General features: G+C 38.1%; 1 protein-coding gene across 1 annotated transcript; it reads left to right on the forward strand.

Annotated features, from left to right (window-relative positions):
* Positions 1-81: 81 nt before the first annotated feature.
* On the forward strand, positions 82-18,603 carry gas6 (growth arrest-specific 6). The gene is given in 14 exon segments (XM_020938887.2): positions 82-816; positions 1,040-1,200; positions 4,482-4,506; positions 4,591-4,653; positions 9,615-9,737; positions 12,807-12,926; positions 13,358-13,480; positions 14,553-14,674; positions 15,106-15,224; positions 15,614-15,803; positions 16,450-16,620; positions 17,636-17,716; positions 17,718-17,808; positions 18,371-18,603. Coding segments are annotated over 14 exon segments (1,632 nt in total). The 5' UTR covers positions 82-743; the 3' UTR covers positions 18,541-18,603.
* The last annotated feature ends 464 nt before the right edge of the window (positions 18,604-19,067 follow it).

Below are 19,067 nucleotides of genomic sequence, written 5' to 3' on the forward strand. Positions count from 1 at the left end.
AACATGTTTTTACTTTTGTGTCTGTAGTAAATTGCATAGGACAGCGTTTTCACAATAATCAGCTGACCTAGGTTTGGGCAAGAGCATTGAAATGTGTGTGTCAACTTCTCGAGAAACAAAATTGAAAACAAAATACACACATGGGCGGCCAACTTTCCAAAGGGGGTCTACTCTTCCTCTTTAGCGCACACACACACACACACACACACACACACACACACACACACACACACACACACACGCACGCACGCACGCACGCACGCACGCAAACCTGTGCTCGCTCCCTCGCGCGCAGAGGGAGGAGGGAGGAGGGATGAGGGAGAGATGTCTGCATCAGGACAAACTCTGCTGCACTTTTCATACAGACTCCCCCTGAACCAGCACAGCGGAGGAGGCGTGCAGCAGATCACCAAACACGGTGCACTCTGTCCCGCTCCAAAGGGCTATAGCACGGGAGAAGAGCGGTGAAAATGAACTTCTGAGCGCCATGGGCACGAGCTGAAGTCAGACTGCTCCCGGAGGTCGTTTCAGACGCATGTACGATATGTGGGGGGACGCACGCCCGCGCTGCCTGCGACGCTCGGCACAGATTTAACAGAGCTACCTGAAAACCTGCAGTGTTTAAAGACACATTAGCTTCACCTCTCAGTGGCTCTGACATTGACGGAGGGTTAAAGAAGACACGGGGGTGCAGGACGCAGCAGAGAAAGTTTGGAGTTTGGCGCACACATCGCGTTACAACAATGCGGCTGACCCCAGTCCTCTCCTGGGCTGCTCCGCTAATCCTCCTGGCGGCTGTGCAATTGTCCGACACCAGTAAGTAAACAATTGCATGCTAGGTGGCTAAGCTAGCTCGCTAAACCCTTTGACATTTGTGTTGTGAATGATCCATGCTTCACTTTGCACCGTCAGTAAGGGGCTTGTGTTTCGCAACCTATGGACTTCAAAGCAAAACGCGCTGTTTGATCCTCAAATTCCGCACACTTCCATGTTTAATTGGAAAACATATATATTTATAAAGGGCACCTTTCTTTTTTAGTTTCCTTGTCCCCCCAAGAGGCGAACCAGTTTCTAAGCAGACACAGAAGAGCAAACCAAGTTTTTGAGGAGACGAAGCAAGGGCACTTGGAGAGAGAGTGCGTAGAGGAGAGGTGCTCCAAAGAGGAGGCGAGAGAGGTGTTTGAAAACGACCCAGAGACGGTAAGTTAATGTTATTTATACAACTACAGACTTACTGCCATTATTATAGAGTCCATTGTGTTGTTTTCCAGGTTACCTACGGGTTTCATGGCAAAACACACACACACACACACAAAAAACAAATTCATTGTTTCATCATGCAGCTTTAATAGCAGGCCTAATTTAGAAGTAGCCCATTTATAATTGTTACCACGTCTATTTAAAGTTATTAAACAGTTTTATTACCCCACTTTATTGTCACACAACTTTGATGACAGTTGCATGTTTACGCCAACTTCATATTGACTAACATTGATCATGATGTCTGTGGCAGAGTGTGGTGATTCACTGTCTGAGCTCTTCATGCTCTAGTAAAGTCCATTCTCTGATTAGCTGTCAGACCGTGCACATAACATCCCCACGTCAAGGTCTCCTCCGTTAATCTACTTTGTTTCCCTCTGACATAAGTTGAGTCACTGTGAGTAAGTAATTAGGAAGTAGCTATAGTGTCTCAAAACAAAACATCAAAATATAAGAGGCACGTTGTAACTGATTTGCTATAATCACATCAGATGAGCAGACACGATTGTATATTTCCAGAGGTGTGCACTGCTGCTTAAAGGTGCATTGTGTACCTTTTCTGGTGGTATTGCTTTGTCGGGAATGTTTTACAGTATGGTATTAAACCTTTCTATCTTCATGGATACCAAACCAGACCAAGTTACAGGTCAGATCTGAGGAAAGGCAATCCCACTCAGTCAGAATGCCAGTTTTTCTAGGTATTTTTGAGCAGTAAAACCACATGTGATTTAATAAATGTAAAGTAGAGCTTTTTAATGTCATACTGTGGAACATTCCAGGGAGAGTTCTCTCATATCCAAGCTGGTGACAGACCCTCTATTAGAAAACTTACAGTGCACTTTAATGTTGCAGACTTTTATAAATGTTTTTCTTTATTTTAAACTATGCAGATCTAGTTTTCATGTAATTTTTAGACCATTCAAGGATGAAATTGCTTCATATTGCCACTGTTTTGTGTGAGTCTTCTTACACTGTGATGAACCATATGTCTACTTCATAACACAACATAATTATTGGAGTAACTTTTAGATACTGCAGTAATAAAAGTGGAAGTGGATATCTGTGCCTCCCTTCCTGTCTGTACAGTGGTTGAAATCACATTGCAACGTGAATAAACTCCAGCACATGTCAAAGACATGAACACGAGTAAATGTTTGTAGTCACTTCTTTAGTACACGTGAATTAGGTTTTAGTATTTGAGGAAAAACTCTGTGCTTGGAGTGATCCGTCACAGTTCACGTTTTACACCAAGTGAATGAGGCAATCAGTGAATCACATATTACGAGTGGAATTACCGTAGCAACCGACTCAATAAGGACTGCTGGATTAACATGAGGTTTTTAATGGTTTACAGTAGGGCCACTCGTGATACAAAACATGGCTCACTGTACCATAATATCACAAATTAATCTATAAATTGCACATGGTATTCTATGATATATGACCTTTTTTAAACACTCAGTACATTTTAACAACAGTGTTTCTTTGTTAAACCACTACCTGCTATAAAATGAAATAACTGTTTTGCAACTGATTTCCTTTCTCTAAGCAAGCAGTACAATTTTACTATTATCAATTCACCAGCCTGCAATCCCATTTAACCATAACTAAACCAATGACATTAATTGCACTATTCCAGATCACTTTAATCAGGATTAATCTGGATTTTAATAAATAGAAAACAAATCCTAATCATTCATCAAAACTAGGCCCATTTAAAGCAAAACTAACCAATTAGACTGTCTTAACTTCAACAGGAACTCCAAAAGAGTTTCAAAATTTGTGTGCCCAAAATATTATTCCAACAACAATTTACAACTCTTTGAAACGCAGAGTTGCTGACAGTTAAGTGTAAAATACCTCCATGAGTAAAACGCAGTCTCATTCAAGAATACATTATTAATTTGGTGCACAACTCTGACTCTGCATTTCCTCTGCTGCAGCTGCAAAGTAAAGGAGACAGACCCACCTCTGCCTAGCAACACGTTTTTCAGTTTTCCACACCACCACTTCATAGTTTCTTGTATTTCCAACCTAATTCCATTATGTCCATTGTCTCTACATTACACAATATTTTGGCAGGGTCACACTTTATAGGATTAGTTTACTTGCTTTTAAGATTTCATTCATGCCTCACTTTTGTCAGGATAGCCCCTTTACGTGAGATGCATTATTCTAGATGGTGCCGATGTCCAAATCACTCTCTTAAAGTATAACTGTAATGGCAGTTTTTACAGTTTATATTATGCTTGATCATTATTTTATTTAAAGATGCTCTATGTAACTTTTTGGGGAGGGTTACGACAAAACACCTGCTTGTCTCTATGGAGATGATCGATCTATCCACAGTATGGCCATAACATAATCATGCATTCACTTATTTACACGTGTCTTTATTTCTCCAAGTTACTCTGAAGATAAATTTGTTCTGTAATCTCCAAAGATCTGACTTGAAACATGGCACAGTAGCATCACCTGTTTGTTTCCATGGAGATAGATACATTTAATGTCTTATATTGTAATATTCTTGGTACCACATTAACATCTCCATTGAAACAGGCAGGTGGCAGACTTAAAAATCACCAAGTGCAGCTTTAATATGTACATGTAATTCAGGTTGCATCTAGACTTAACCCAAAACTCCAGGTTGGTACAGCTGATCCAGGTCTTGTCTCAAAGTCTGGATTTGGGTCTTTAGTAACAGGTTGCCTAGAGACGCACTGTTTGGAGGATGGGTCAAATGTAGGGTCCAAATTTCCCATTGGAGACAAAAAAATAGTTTAAAACTTTCAACTTTATAGTGTTGCAGTTCACGTTTTACCTGGTCCTCCCCTGCTTGCTGCGTCCACCCCTTCATAAGAAATCTGATGATTAAGGGCCCGTGTTCTGACCTAAATGTGAACAGCACTGCAGCCTGCAGGAGGGAGGGAGGATGCTGCTACTACCAGGAATGCAGAGAATTCACACCAACCCCTTGGCAACCGGCCGCACCCGTCAGATAAAGGACCCAAAAGAGTCAAAAATTACATTTACGATTAGTTTATCAATCCTCCCTCCCTCAGTACTTGGAAATCACTCTACTTTAACTGTAAAATGAATCCAAGGTCTCATTTGTGTCAAAACTCCCTTTTTCTGCAGAGATATTTTTTAGTTTTACTACCCTGACATGCTTGTTTTAAATCTTCAAGCTTTAACTCCTTTTTCTGCTTTTTCTCACTCAGGATTACTTCTGGCCAAAATATATAGGTAAGTAGTTTTTCTAGCATAAAAACGTTATTATAATTTATAACAATAATAAAATGTTCTCTACTTTTTAATTTTTTCCTGCAGCATGCGTGGACAAGTTTGGGGATTCTGAGAAAAAGAAACAGGATCTGATCACTTGTGTTCACAGTAAGTTTTAAACACGTTTGAAATGTTTTAAACTTTTACTTTCAGTTCAGTCAAAGTTGCATTTTTGTGACTGTGATGATGAAAAGTGGCAGAGTTTTTCTTTAACTTACTGAGGGCGTACAGATCAAGGGTTTATATAATATTATTGACAGTTTATGGATTAAAGCTCACAAGAATAAATTTTGTGTAATATAGGACCTTTTTTCAGCTGAACATGTGCTTGAGAAAGATACTGAGAATAATTTAGTTTTCTACATTTGAGTTATGATACACACCTTCCCTCCTTTATAACAATGCAACTTGGACAATTTCTTGCTCCTTTATAAATCAAGTGCTGTTGGTTTTTCTGATATCCTCAGCTATAAGACCCACAGAGTCCCTGGTTGTAATGTGGGCTGGGCTGCACTGCAGTAACAGCTCTGCATCACATTGAGGTTTGCACACACATAGAGAAAGGAAGGAAAAGAAAGTCTATAGCAGTAGTAGTGTTTTGAATCAAATGTTAAAGTTAGAGTTTTGAACTGAATCAGATTTTAATCGAGATTGAGATTCATTTATGTTTAACCATGCATAGGATAGTCAGAAGTTGGGTTTTTAATGAAGAGGTCCACACCCAATCCTCTGTCAGTAAATGCATGTGGTTTTGAGGGGAAAACTGGGCTATTCTTGAGTAAATTGGCAAGTGTCTATATTTTTGTGTTTATGAAATATATTTTATTAATTTTATTTTATTTTGTGCTTGCCCCTTCTGTTGGAAAAGAACAAATAAGCATTCAGTATCAAGTACAAATCATGATTTCTAAAAAAAATAATAAAGCTGCATTATGTAACTTTTTTGGTAAGAGTCCAGTGCCTGGTCCATGGAGATATGCTAGTGAGATTGCTTTTCCCTGGAATGTGCCACAGTGTGACATTAAACTTGTTTATTATTTAATCATACAATCAATTTAACCAAACAATACCTTGAAAAATAAGCATTCTGTTGTACAAATCTGACTTGTAAATTGGCTTGCTGCTTGTTTCCATGGGAATAGATAAATTTGATATCATACTGTGAAAAATTCCAGGCAAAGCAACATCATTTCCACAGTAGCGGACCCTCCACTCGGAAAGTTGCACAGTGCACCTTTAATGTCTTTCTTTCTTTCGTAATTTTTTTGTCATATTGCCCAGATGATCCATTGCAGATATGCAGTTTTATTGATATGCTTTTGGCAGATTTCTGTGGTGATGCTTCTTATTGGTGAATGGGGGACACACCTCTTTTGTGTCAGATGGTGACTCTGCAGTAGCCGTTGCGTGACTGAGGGGAGTGACGTGAGATATTTGCGTGACGTGGTCGGAGTATTGCTGCATCAGAGGACAGACTCGGCTTCTCTCTGATTGGATAGAAACACTCGTGGCTGGATGCATGACTCAGCTGCACCACTCTCTCTTAAAGGAGCTTTTCAGTTCCTCTGTCAGCAGCTCTCATCACTGTTTTATCTCTAAAAATTTAGCCTCTAAAAATCTGCCCATCTGTGTCCTGTCGCATCACATCATCAGGAGTTTGTGGTCAGGCAGATAATAAACAGATAATGGCATCTTCTTATTACATTACAGGAACTGTGTGTGGACATACTGCATAATCAGGGGAAATTTATACAACTAAGCAGCTATTGTCACGTCTCAGGAATTTGAAGTCAAAGCTCAATAATTTCAGGAACTGATTAAATTTGAGCTAGCTACTACAGCTAAAATTTATTGCACTGGTTAACTAGTGATCTTTTAAATGTTCTGTCTTATGTAAAGTTGATTCCTGTGAGCTTTAAGTCAGGATTGAATGTTGTTATCTTTGCAAAAACATACCTGGAGATGTGTTTTGCTTCATTCATATGTTTATCCTTTATTATTAGTCTGTCTACATCTCAAAATTTGAAAATGCTCATCTTCACCTTGAGAAGTCAAGTAGTAGTTTTCAGCTTAACAGCTACTTTTACCTTCTGATCAATAGAGATAATTATGATTCCCTTACAATTCCAGGGCTGAAATTATCCAAATGGTTCTAGTGATGGTGTATGAGGTTTAAAAACATTTCCTGTATTACCGCATGACATCACAAGGTGGAACAGAGTGTTTTCCATTTGAGAGAAGAACTTGTTTGTGTGTTAAACATGTGTGAATAAAATGTAATAGCATAAATATTGGCCCTTTTAAGAGACAAGTGCTGAATCAGAGTAAATTTGGAGTAAAATCAGAAATTTGAGATGAGTGAATTGTTAAAGCTATCATCTGTAATTATACTGACTGACCCTCCCCGTTGTATTCTCACATATCACCACTAGATGCTATCTACATTACTGCTGTCGGATAGTGTGCCATCTTTAGCCTGAAATAAGAAGTAGACATAGACTGTATAGAGAAGTGGACTAAGGGAGTGATGGGGGGAGGGGGTGGCTTTAAGGACTTTCAATCCATCTCTCTCAATCCACTTCTTGTGCTTGTCCCAAGTCTGAATAAGTGAAAATAATGAACTACTTCAGGGATAATAGCTTTTTTATTACTTGTTTATAGATGAACATCAAAAGGTTTCACTACAGTCTACAGTCTGAAAGTCAAACAATTGCCGTACTAACATTTGTTCTAAATCGAAACACTGTTCAGGGTCAGATTTGCTCAAATAAACTCACACCCTTTTACAATCAAATTATCAAATTAAGAAAATAATTGCCACCTTAATCAGTTAGAAAAAAAAAGTTGCTGAAGTCCTATATCCTTACAGTATTTTGGGTTACCTTGATGCCTCTGACCATGCCCATGTAAAACCCCTGAGATTACAGACAAGAACCAAATGACAAGGACCATATTAGACACCACAGACACCACCATTACATCTTAAATTAAAAGCCCCTTTAAATCACATCAAACGCTCTCCGGATATACAGTATATTTAGCTCATATTATAGGACAAGGTTCACTTAGGAAGAAAACATGTGACTTCTCTGCAGTGCTGTGGGGCCTGGGGCTGATGCACTGAAGTTTGAGTGAAATTATCTACTTTGATCCATCACATTGTGTCTGTCATTTGTACCGGCTGCTCTGGGACAGGCCTGGACATGTACTGCTCCTAAACTCCTGCTCGGAAAACGCAAGTGGGAAAGAAACATCCAGAGACAAAACAATATGAGCAATGATGTTATTAGCTTGATACAGACAGGAGTGACGGGAAGTAACTATTCATATTTTGCAGTGACATCACGGTGGGGGTGTTGTACATGTGTTTCTAATGCTGGAATGTTTAGGAGTTACTATGGCGACACAATGCACACATAAATTTTTTAAAGATAATCTGAAAGCTCAAGAAAAAACACAAAATGGATTTAAACAACATATTTTCAGGAGCCTGTGATATGATTTTCAAGAAAAATATGAGAGTGACTAACTGAAAAACTGTTGCCTAATGCTACTCAGACTGTAATTTTATGCATTAGAAACTTGTTTAAGCACACAAATCAGCTCCCCTGTTGTAGTTCCAGCTAAATCTTCTTTATCTTTATCTTAAGACTCTTAAATGTTTATGGTGAATGTAGTTTAAGTACTCGATTAAGTAATATTAGCAGCCGTCATCGGTAATTGTAGTAGTAATGTATACAACTATATATTATGATTTAGAACAAGGGTGAGCAATTATTTTTCCATGGGGCCACATGAGAAACAGAAAATATTGTGGAGGGACGGGCCAAAATGCTGAACTCAATTCTTGTATTTCTTTATAAAAAGCAGTAAATAGCAGTGTTTTGATAGACTGGTAAGTCTCCAGTCTTTTTCCTCTGGTGAGCTACCTTTACAAAACAAAAATGCCAAAGAGTTACTTATTTTAACAGTTGCAAGAAATTGAGTATATATAAGCCACAGCCTTAGATTGGGGACAGTGAGATAGATAGAAAACAGATATATAGAAATATAGATAGATAGAAAACATAAACCATTATTCATTTATTAGTACACAAAACCGTGCATAAAAATGATCAAATTTTACTTATTCAGCACAATACGTATAATTCAGAAATCCCTTGGCGATTTACTTGGAAAGGGGTGGAGAGCTACTGGTAGATCCCGAGCTACAGGTTGGAGACCTCTGGACTAAACAATGAAAAAATGAGGTTGACTTAAAAAAAGTAATTTAAATAAAGCACCTCTAAAATAAAAGCAATGCAACTTTAGTCCATGCATGAGGTAAAATTATAAAATATGTTTATGTTGTAATTCCAAATGACCTTAAACGGGCTACTCAGATTCAACCAAAGGGCTGCATATGGCCCAGGAGCTGTACAATACCCTGGTCTGATTTAGAACAATCACTAACAATAAATAAGGGTTCATTAAATGCTTTTCTTCATGGAGATGTTATTGCTTTGTCTGGAATATTTCACAGTATGGTATTAAACCTTTATGTTTTCATGGAGACCAAACCAGACCAAGTTACAAGTCCAATCTGTATAGAGGCAACCCCGTTCACAGTCAGAATGCCTCTTTTTCTAGTTGTAAACAGAAGTGCAATTGAATCAGTGTAAGGTGTTGAGCTGTTTAATAATCTGCTGTGGAACATGCTAGAAAGAGCAATGACATATCTATAGAAACAAGCAGGTGATGGACCATCCTCCATAAAAGTTACACAATGCAACTTTTAATAGATCAATCATGTCTCGTCTTGCACTTTTAATTACTTTGTGTATGAATTGTACTGTACAAATAAACCTGCCTTGCCTTGCTCTCATTGACCCAATCTTGTACTTTTGAGTGAAGGACTGAATTAGGGCATGTCAGGCTTCAGCTTAGGCAGCATTAGTCTATTTATACTCAACCCAGCTATGAAACACAAGCAATGACCTTTCTGTAAAGTCATACCCATAAAACCTATTGTATTGTAGCATTCCCCTCTAATCTCACTAATGCTTTTTCTATTTGTGTTTTATTTTAAGATATCCCAGACCAGTGCTCGCCGTCGCCATGCAACCCCAGAGGTACGGTGCGCTGCGAGGACAAAAAGGGCGATTTCCTGTGTCACTGCTTCACCGGCTGGACAGGGGCCAGATGTGAGAAAGGTATTGTCATCATTGTTCCCATATCGAGGCTATAGTTGGACCGTGGTGGTGGACAGTTCGTAAAGTTGCGAAGGTTACATTTCTGAGATGTATCCGGTAACTCTGTGACTGTCGGCCATCTTTGTAACTCAAGATGTTGCTATAGTTTCCTCTTTGCTGATAAGAGTCTCTTAATCACAGTTATTTGGTCAATGTTTTATCTTACTTTAAAGGTGCACTGTCTAATTTGTCTGCTAGAGGGTCCGTCACCTGCTTGTTTCCATGGAGATGTGCTTAGAATGTTCCATAGTATGGCCATAAACTTATGAATCTCCATGGAGACTTTCAAGCCAAATTACAGGATAGATTTGTGGAGAATAGGGGTGTGCAAAAAAACGCTGAAATACCGATATATTGTATTGTCGAATGTGATGATACAGTATTGTTATCGTGGGCTGCTGTATCGATATATCACTGAGAGTACTTTTTGGTGCACTTTACTAAATTATTTTTGTTACAGTGATACAGTTTTGTTGCTTCTTCAGAGGAAGGAAACTTGTTTATGTAGCACATTTGACATTTTCACTGTTTTGATGATTAAAATGTGTGTGTTTCATATTAACTTTGTACAAGAAGTGGTTTAACAAAGACTTTTAGTATCACAGCCACGAGTTAGCCTTGAACCGTATCGTATAAATTGTAAGTTCACTGTATCGAGATATGTATCGTATCGTGGCTTATGTATCGAGGTATGTATTGTATCGGCAACTTCTGAATGATACCCAGCCCTAGTGGAGAACTGATGTTTTGTAAAGATATTTTTGAGCAATAAATGACACCGGTAGCCTAGTTGTATAAATGCAAGACAAGTTAGTTTAACACCATACTGTGGATAAATTAAACCAAAGCATTAACATCTCCTTGGAGACAAATAGGTTGGAGACTTAATCTAGAAGAGTTTCACAGTGCACCTTTAACTTAACTTTCTATGTTTCTTCTGTCATTCATTCATTCATTGTCAAGTTTCTAAAGTGAGATATATCCATGGGTTTGAGAATGATAAAAAATGAGCACTGTTGCCAGAATGCTGAAACTCTTGAATATTCAGGCCAATATTATCATTGCGCAGAGTTCAGATGAAATAACTATTACTCTTTGGTTTATTGTAATAAAATAAATTACTTGATTTATGTTTGTATTTAGAAGAGAATTTGTTTTCTCTAGTATCCAGCCAAAAGGACAAGCCTGGAGTGTACACTTTGTGGCATTAAGTAGGGCTTTCAGATTCATATTACGAGTGATAGGAATGCAACAAGCAAGACAATATTTTCCCCAATAATTTACTAGGTATTAAATATGACAGTGCAGACATAAATACCAGACTTTGTCCTGGCAAATAAAAATGAATGCTGAATGCTTTTTCCTTCTTGCTTTTATAGAGGACAATATTGTGAAAGCCATACAAACGCCACAATAGCTTTAAAGACTTGTGTGTAATTTTAAATTGGAATTTTACCTCCCAATTTGGGCTATCGGTAGCCACTGTGAACCGGTTGCGAAGTTATTTTTTCAGATTTTTAAACCGGATGCCCTTCCAGTCACAGTGTTTGTTAACAATAAAAGTGAAAATCTTCAGTTCGGTGTAATTTTAACAGATTAGATATCAAATATGTTTTAATTACATGCAAAATCCACATGTGGAAGTTTGCGGTCGGTTTTTTAAGCTGTGAACCCACCAAACTTCCAGCTGTTACTGCTATAAATAATCTATGAGTGATCCATCGAGTCAATATGAACTGCTTGTACAGGAACTATGGTCAGAAAGTGTCCAGTGGGAATTCATGTGTCTCTTTTGGAGGTCGAGGTTTGCCACTGTGTAAAGACTGCTACAATCCACATGAGAAAAGTGGATATTTACCTAGAAATCTGTGTACAGTAGGAAGACCTTTTGTTTTGGACAAGAATCAAGTAATTTGTGGACTTCAGAAGAGGAAAATTTGGTGATGATTTCTGTGGCAAACACTATTCAACACATTTCCACTATGACTCATCCTGCTACCAAGCTGTGAAAGAGAGTTTGGTTTGACTTCAGTTTGGTCTGAACTTTTTCCTTCAGGAGATGACTTCATACAGCCCAAACACATATACAAATACAGTAAAGCTCAACATAAATTAAATAGAAAAATCTAGTGTTCATTTATAGGTAAAACTGAAACTGAAAACACTCTGTTCCATCGTGTGATGTTGTGTAATAATTATTGTGTTTTTAAACTCATTTGGATGCTCTCAGCCTTGGAATTGCCAGTTTCTACTGAGCTAAAGATAAAAGGTAACTGTTGAAAGGGTGAACACTATCACTAAATTACATCATGCTTTGGAGATGTAGACAAACTAATAATAAACTGTTACTCAAACATGTGTGAATGAAACAAAACACAACTCCTGGTCTAACATGGCTTGAAGCTCACAAGAGTCAGTTTTGTTTAATATAGGACCTTTTAAAGGTGCATTATGTCACTTTCCGGATGAGGGGTCCACCATCTGCCATGGAGATATTATTGCTTTGCTGGAAATGATCCATAGTGTATAGCATTCAGCGCATCTGTTTTACATTTAATCAAATACATGAAAAACATCCATTCTTACTGTGAGCCAGGGCGACGCACCACAGATCTGACGTGTTACTTGGCCTGTTGGCATCACCAGCTTGTCTCCATGGAGATGATAGAAGCTGAATACCATACTGTGAAACGTTCCTGGCAAAGCAATAGCATCTTCATCGACAAGAACAGGTGCTCCACAACTTTCCTTCCTGTCTTAATAGAAGAAAATATGCAGTGAAATTCATACAAATTCTACGATGGTTCCAAACACTTGTGTGCACATTTAAGATGGAAATTTAGCTCCCAGTTTGACATGGGTGGCCACAGTAGACCAGTTGCAGGGTCATTTGGCAGCTTTTTACACCAGATGCCCTTCCATTCGCAACCTAGTGGGCAATGGAGCTTAAGATTTGTTACATTCTCTCAACTCTTTGGTTATAATAAAAGTAAAAATCTTCAGCTTCTTCTATTTTGTTTTTGTTTTCAGATGTGGACGAGTGCGAGACGAGGAACGGCCGCTGTGACCACGAGTGCAACAACACGATGGGCAGTTACCGCTGCTCCTGTCACCATGGATACACACTGTCAGGGCGGCACTTATGTAACGGTACAATATAGATATAGATTTATGTTATAGTAAATGGAGACATCAATAACTGCATCTGCCTTTCTGAGAATCTGACTTCATGAACTTAAATCACCTCTTTTCATTTGGACATATGATGGCTATTGGGGAAATCGCCAGCCTTAGTGAATGGTTTACCACTATTCTGCTTGTAGACATTTTTCATAATTTGGTTAAGAATAAAATGAATAAAATTTTTATGAATTATGAACTGTGAAAAGATAAATTGCTAAAAGATGCAAGGAGATACTCTGAGGTAACTTTTCACAAGTGCTCAAACATTTTATCCTCAGATTTTAGCAGTAAGTAGTATTGTAAGAAATTTATTAATATACGTATATATAACAATTAGAGATTGAATGTATTCTAACGTCATTATTTTTGACTCGTTTTTCATTTATTTTGTTTTTCAGATGTGAATGAGTGTGAAGACCCCTCGGTTTGTGGGACAGCTGATTGCCTGAACACAGAGGGCAGTTTCAAGTGTCTGTGTGAGCCTGGGTTTGTTTACGACAACGAGACCAAGAGCTGCCTGGGTATGTCCCTCAAACCCCCTCACAGGTCTGGTCCACTGGAGGTCCATCCTGCAGCTGTGTTTTTGTGTCACATACTTTATTATTATCACAACTAAAGAATGTGCTGATAAATGGGTAACAGGTCACTATTGCTTTCTGAAACCAAATTTATTAAAGGAACCCACGTAAACTATCCATGGGTTTCAGAATGATTAAAAAAAAACATTGCCATAGCAATAAACAATTCAAAACAACATTCAAAACATCTGATTACTTTGTCAAATAATATTGACACATGGATACCTAATGTCAGAAGTCTGAAAAATGCTTTTAATCAGTGTTTACACTGCAGTGAAACAGAGACACAACTGTGGGGGGGGAATAAGTGTTCCTGTCCCAGTGTTATCCATGTAAGGTTAAACACTGAGAGGCCCGAGCCCGCTCAGACTGAGGAGACCACTTGAACCCACTCCCAGGGCTCTGTGCATTCCTTCAGTTTGTTGACATAAAAGTTCTTGTTTTGATCAAATTCCTTTGATAATGAGAATTTAACTGCTTTATGCAACCCTTCACTACAAATGCCTAAAACAAAATAACAAATTACTACAGTCATACAAATGACCCTGAACTAGTTCAGCATAATTTTGGTTTAATGTATTTTCTTTGTAAGAAAGATGGTTTACAGTTATTAAATATGTATGTGTTTCAAGCTATAGCGACAGTCCTGTTGTTAGAGCAAATCTGAAATTTAAATCAAAGTATTCTGTATTTTCAGTGGGGAAAAATCCACACGATTCAAGTGTCTTCTGTGTCATTTCCTTTCTTTCTTTCTTTCTTTCTTTTCAATCCCAGTTAGGCTAAGACCCTTAACTTGTCCCAAAGCCCTGAATTTAACCAAAATACCTTCCTTAATACAAATTCTAATACTAACCCAAACCATAACCTGATAACCTGAGAAATAAGATTATATAAATAATAGTGAAAAAAAAATACTCTTGGGCATCATAATAATAAGGTGGTTGGCACAACTCCAGCTGGACTAACTTGAAAATCACTGATCTAACCTTTTACTTAACTTGTCTGTAACCCTCAGATGTGGATGAGTGCGAGTCCAGTGTTTGTGCCGATGAATGCCTGAATGTTCCTGGGAGTTTCCGGTGTTTTTGTGACGGACGTCAGGGCATGAAGCTGTCCCAGGACCTCAGGAGCTGTAAGGTGAAACACATATACTCTACTGTTTATGTCAAGAGCATGCTTATCTATTATCTGTAGGCCTGAGAATCTGGACAGCTGCCATAGCGAATAACAATTTAACACAAATAACCTTTGAAAGGAGAAAAGGTCCTCAAAATGTTACATAGAACAGGAAGCTGAAACCCAAGATTGAATGTGGTTTCCCTTAAACTGATAAGACTACTAGTATAGTGGACCTGCGTAAACAAATTAGACAGTATTTTTTGCCAAAGTATCTCTCATAAACATTCAAAAATAAGCAAAATAAGCACAGGCTATTAGAGACTTTTACCTCCTCAAATGATATAAGATCAGTTGTACCATCAAAGTTGTAGTAAAATATTTTGTTGTTTTTTTAAGAAAGAGATGATTTAAAAAGTCATGCTAAAAGAAGTGCTGTCCTCTTTGTTTAGCCCATTACTCCATGTATTTCACCGTCTTTGAAAAGGAATCCTCAGTCCCTGTATCTGGGACGCACCTTCAGTGGAGTACCTGTGGTGAGGCTTCGGTTTCGCAGAACATCTAAAACAGGGTAAAGAAGTACTTATTATTAAAATAACAAATTCTTAAAAATATGATAAGATATTGCATGGCATGAAATATTCTGCTGCAAATAGCCTTTTCTCCCATGTATTTGAACAATATGTATATTGCCCCAGTACAGAATATTATATAAGCAGCTCATGAGGTCAAGTGAAGTCTGTAGTGTGCTGTCTGCGTCTAATTAGAAAGCATTTTATTGTCATTGTTTTACCGTTACGGCAAAACTATGCTTTTGTCTCTATTAGTTATAAACTCATCATGGTAAATAATTAGGATGCTCTGAATACATATAAGTGAGGAGTACCTTGCACATTTTTAAGACATAAATCAGGTACAGCGCCTTTAACTAAACTGGTGCAGTCTCTCTCTTTTTTATAGATTTTCAGCAGAGTTTGATTTCCGTACCTATGATTCTGAGGGAGTGATATTTTTTGCTGGAGGTCACTTGAATAGCTCATGGATTGTGCTCGCAATGCATGATGGGAAACTGGAGTTGCAGCTGAAGTACGGTGCAGTGAGCAGGGTCACCAGCAGTGGAGCTGTGGTCAACGATGGACAGTGGAGAAAGGTTTGCTCCTCAAATATTTACCTGTCTATCCAAGCATATCTGTCTTTCATTCTATCATCTACCTATTTATCTCTACATCTCTATCATTATTTCATTCTATCTATTTATTCAGTCTATTTCTCTATCTGTCAATTTATTTAATTCTATCTATAATTGTTTTATTCTATCTATCCAGGCCTGTATATCTTCCATTCTATCTTTTATCTAGGCCTATCTATCTATCTACACATCTGTCTATCTTTATCATTATTTAATTGTATCTATTCAATCTATTTCTCTTAACTGTCTTTATTTCTTCCTTTTTATTTTTCATTCTGTTTCAATCTATCTAGACCTATATATCTTTAATCGTATCATCTATTTATCTGTCCATCTATCAACCAACCTATTCAACGTATTTCTCTATTTGTCTATCTTTCTGTCTGTCTGTTTTTATCATGTTTTCTATCTGTCGATGCACATCTAATATCTATATCTGACCGTCTTTCTTTCATTCTGTTTGTCATTCTCTTATTCTGTCTCTTTCTTCCTCATTATCTCCTTTTCTCTGTCTTTCTCTCTCTCTCTTTTTCCCTCATTCTCTCCTCTCCATCCTTGATTTCTTTATTGTTGCTTTATGTTTATACCTTGTGATTTTGTTTTTCAGATCTCGGTGGAGGAGCAGGGCCGCAGTCTGGTGATAAAGATCGACCGAGAGGCTGTGATGAAGATCGCGGTTAATGGGGACCTGTTCACTCTGAAGAAGGGTCTGGGGCTGCACGAGCTGAACCTGACCGTGGGAGGGGTCCCTTTTAAAGAAGACGGTTTGGTCAATAAAGTGAGGACTTCCACATCATTTTAATATAATGATGTACACATTTTTGAAGGTCTCATATTACGCTATTACACATCACAAACATACATATGTTTTGTTTCATTCACATGTTTTACATACAAACCCTGCATATTTAGGCTGAGTTCTTCTCTCAAACAGATGACATGTGTGTAATACAGGAAGTGCTCCACAGTGTTTTTAAACTCGATACACCTTCACTAGAATCATTTGGTTCAGTAGAAATTGGCCACTACATGACTTTACAAGGTGGAAGTATGTTGAGCTTTGGATATATAGACACACTAATAATGCAGGATAACTCAAACATGTGTGAATGAAACAAAACACAACTCTGGGTATGTTTTTGATGAGGTTACAACATGTAACATGGCTTAAAGCTCACAAGAGACCATTTTGTGAAATATAGGACCTTTAAGAAGGCTATAGGTGCTTATTTTATAAAGAGGAGGTGTGATTTTATAAAGAGGAAGTGTGGCGAGTTGCGTAGTAACTTGAGTGAGGTGATGAAAGCTGAGGAGCAGGTAAACTTTGGAGAAGTGGTGAGGTAGACAGGAACGAAGTTAGACTGAATTTACTCTAGCTCCATTAGGCCCATTGTCCAGTTTATGATGCCCAGGCCTAATAATGCATTAGTCTTATTTAGCAGTTTTCAAGAAGCTCAAAGTTGCTTTACAATTTTGTGCATTACTTAATCCACACTCACTGTTGGTAAGACACTACTGCCCAATCTTCATTTTTGGCAATGTAGGTGAAGTGTCTTGCCTAAGGACACAACAGTATGCATTAGAAAACCTAACCTTGGTTGTCCTATCCAAGTGCTAACCAGGTCTAATCTTGCTTAGCTTCGAAGATCAGATGAGATTGGGTATTCTAAAGGTGGTATGCGCACATATGAAATGGGTTTTATGAGGGTCTATGGACTGAAATAAATGGAAGATGCTTAATAATTTTCAACAAAAATGTATGTGTTCTCATATATTTTACTTTGTACTTGTAGGTGAACCCTCGTTTGGATGGTTGTATGAAGGATTGGCGCTGGTTGACCGGAGAAGACACCTCGATCCAGCAGACGGTTTCAGTCCAATGAGAACATGCAGTGTTTCAGCACAGAGGACCCTGGGGCCTTTTTCAATGGGACAGGATTCGCCTTTTTCAACAGAAGCTTTACAGGTACAACAATGGCAGCTTCATCTCATTTACAGTAGTGGGAACATGGCAACCCTCTTTATTTAGTTAACTGACTTAAACAGGCTTCATGTAACTTTTCTGATCCACATCTAGGTTGTGTCCATGGAGTTTGAACTTGTGTATCTTGCCTTTGTTTAAATATAGATGTTTCAATAGCTAAAAGAAATACTTTGTAAAAGATGCATTCTTAATACGAGTGCAGGGTCCCCTGTCCTCTGATCTGGTGATCACCAAAACAGGGTTCTGCACCTGCTTGTTTTCATGGAGAAGGATTTAGTGAATGCCATATTGTGGAAAATTCCACACAAACTTTGAAAAATCTCCAAAGGGGGGACCGTTTGGAGATTTGTTACAGGGAAAGTTCAAATGCTCTCATAAAAAACATATACACATATTTATATAAACTTAAATTGTGGAGTTTAAATGTTAAAATATGTTGTGTGTAGGTGATATAAATTACGTCACAGCCGGATGTAGTATGTTTGGTTCTTGGACTAGTTTGACATCATCTGGGGAAGCTTATGTTTGTTCCTGTTTTCTTTAGATTCACAAAACCTGAGTGTCCACTTGAGTCTGCGCGCCACTTCTGGGATCGGGGTCTTGTTTGCTCTCATTTACCAGGACCGGGTTCCTCTGTCCATTTCTTTAGCCGACTACCATCCAGGGACAGATGAGTGGAGAGATGTGAGTACAATGACAATGAAAACTGTATAATTCTAAATAATGTCAATTTGATTAAAAATAGATTTTGTCCTTTGAATTAAAAAGTAACAATCTGGAATTTCCTTTACTCTATTAAAAGTCAAATTTTGTTGTTTTTGTTGCTATTTAATGTTTGGAAATATCAACCTTGCACTTAATGTTGCAAATTGTAAACTACAGGCTTAACACCAGCTTGACAAAAGTTTGTACTTGCTCTAGAGACTGACTTAATTATATAATTATAATTGACTATGTTGTGGGAAAACTTATATATTTCTTGATGGTAAATAATTACCTAATCCATTTGCGAAGCCCAGTGAGTTTATGGAATACAGACAAAGGTTTATTCTTGTTACAGCAGATATGGACAGGACGAACAGCCTCTCCCCCCCAGCAGTATGTCCCACAGTCTCTGCTCTTTTTCTCTGCCCTGAGTCTCTGCTGAGCCTTTACACATGCTAATGACTGGTCTGGGTCTCAGGTAGAAATCACATTCATTTACACAAAGACGGATCGAGATCTTTCCATAAATTTCCATC

The sequence above is a fragment of the Boleophthalmus pectinirostris genome, unplaced genomic scaffold, assembly GCF_026225935.1.
Source record: "Boleophthalmus pectinirostris isolate CB_2022bp ecotype Guang Dong unplaced genomic scaffold, ASM2622593v1 HiC_scaffold_19, whole genome shotgun sequence".
Taxonomy (NCBI): Eukaryota; Metazoa; Chordata; class Actinopteri; order Gobiiformes; family Gobiidae; genus Boleophthalmus; species Boleophthalmus pectinirostris.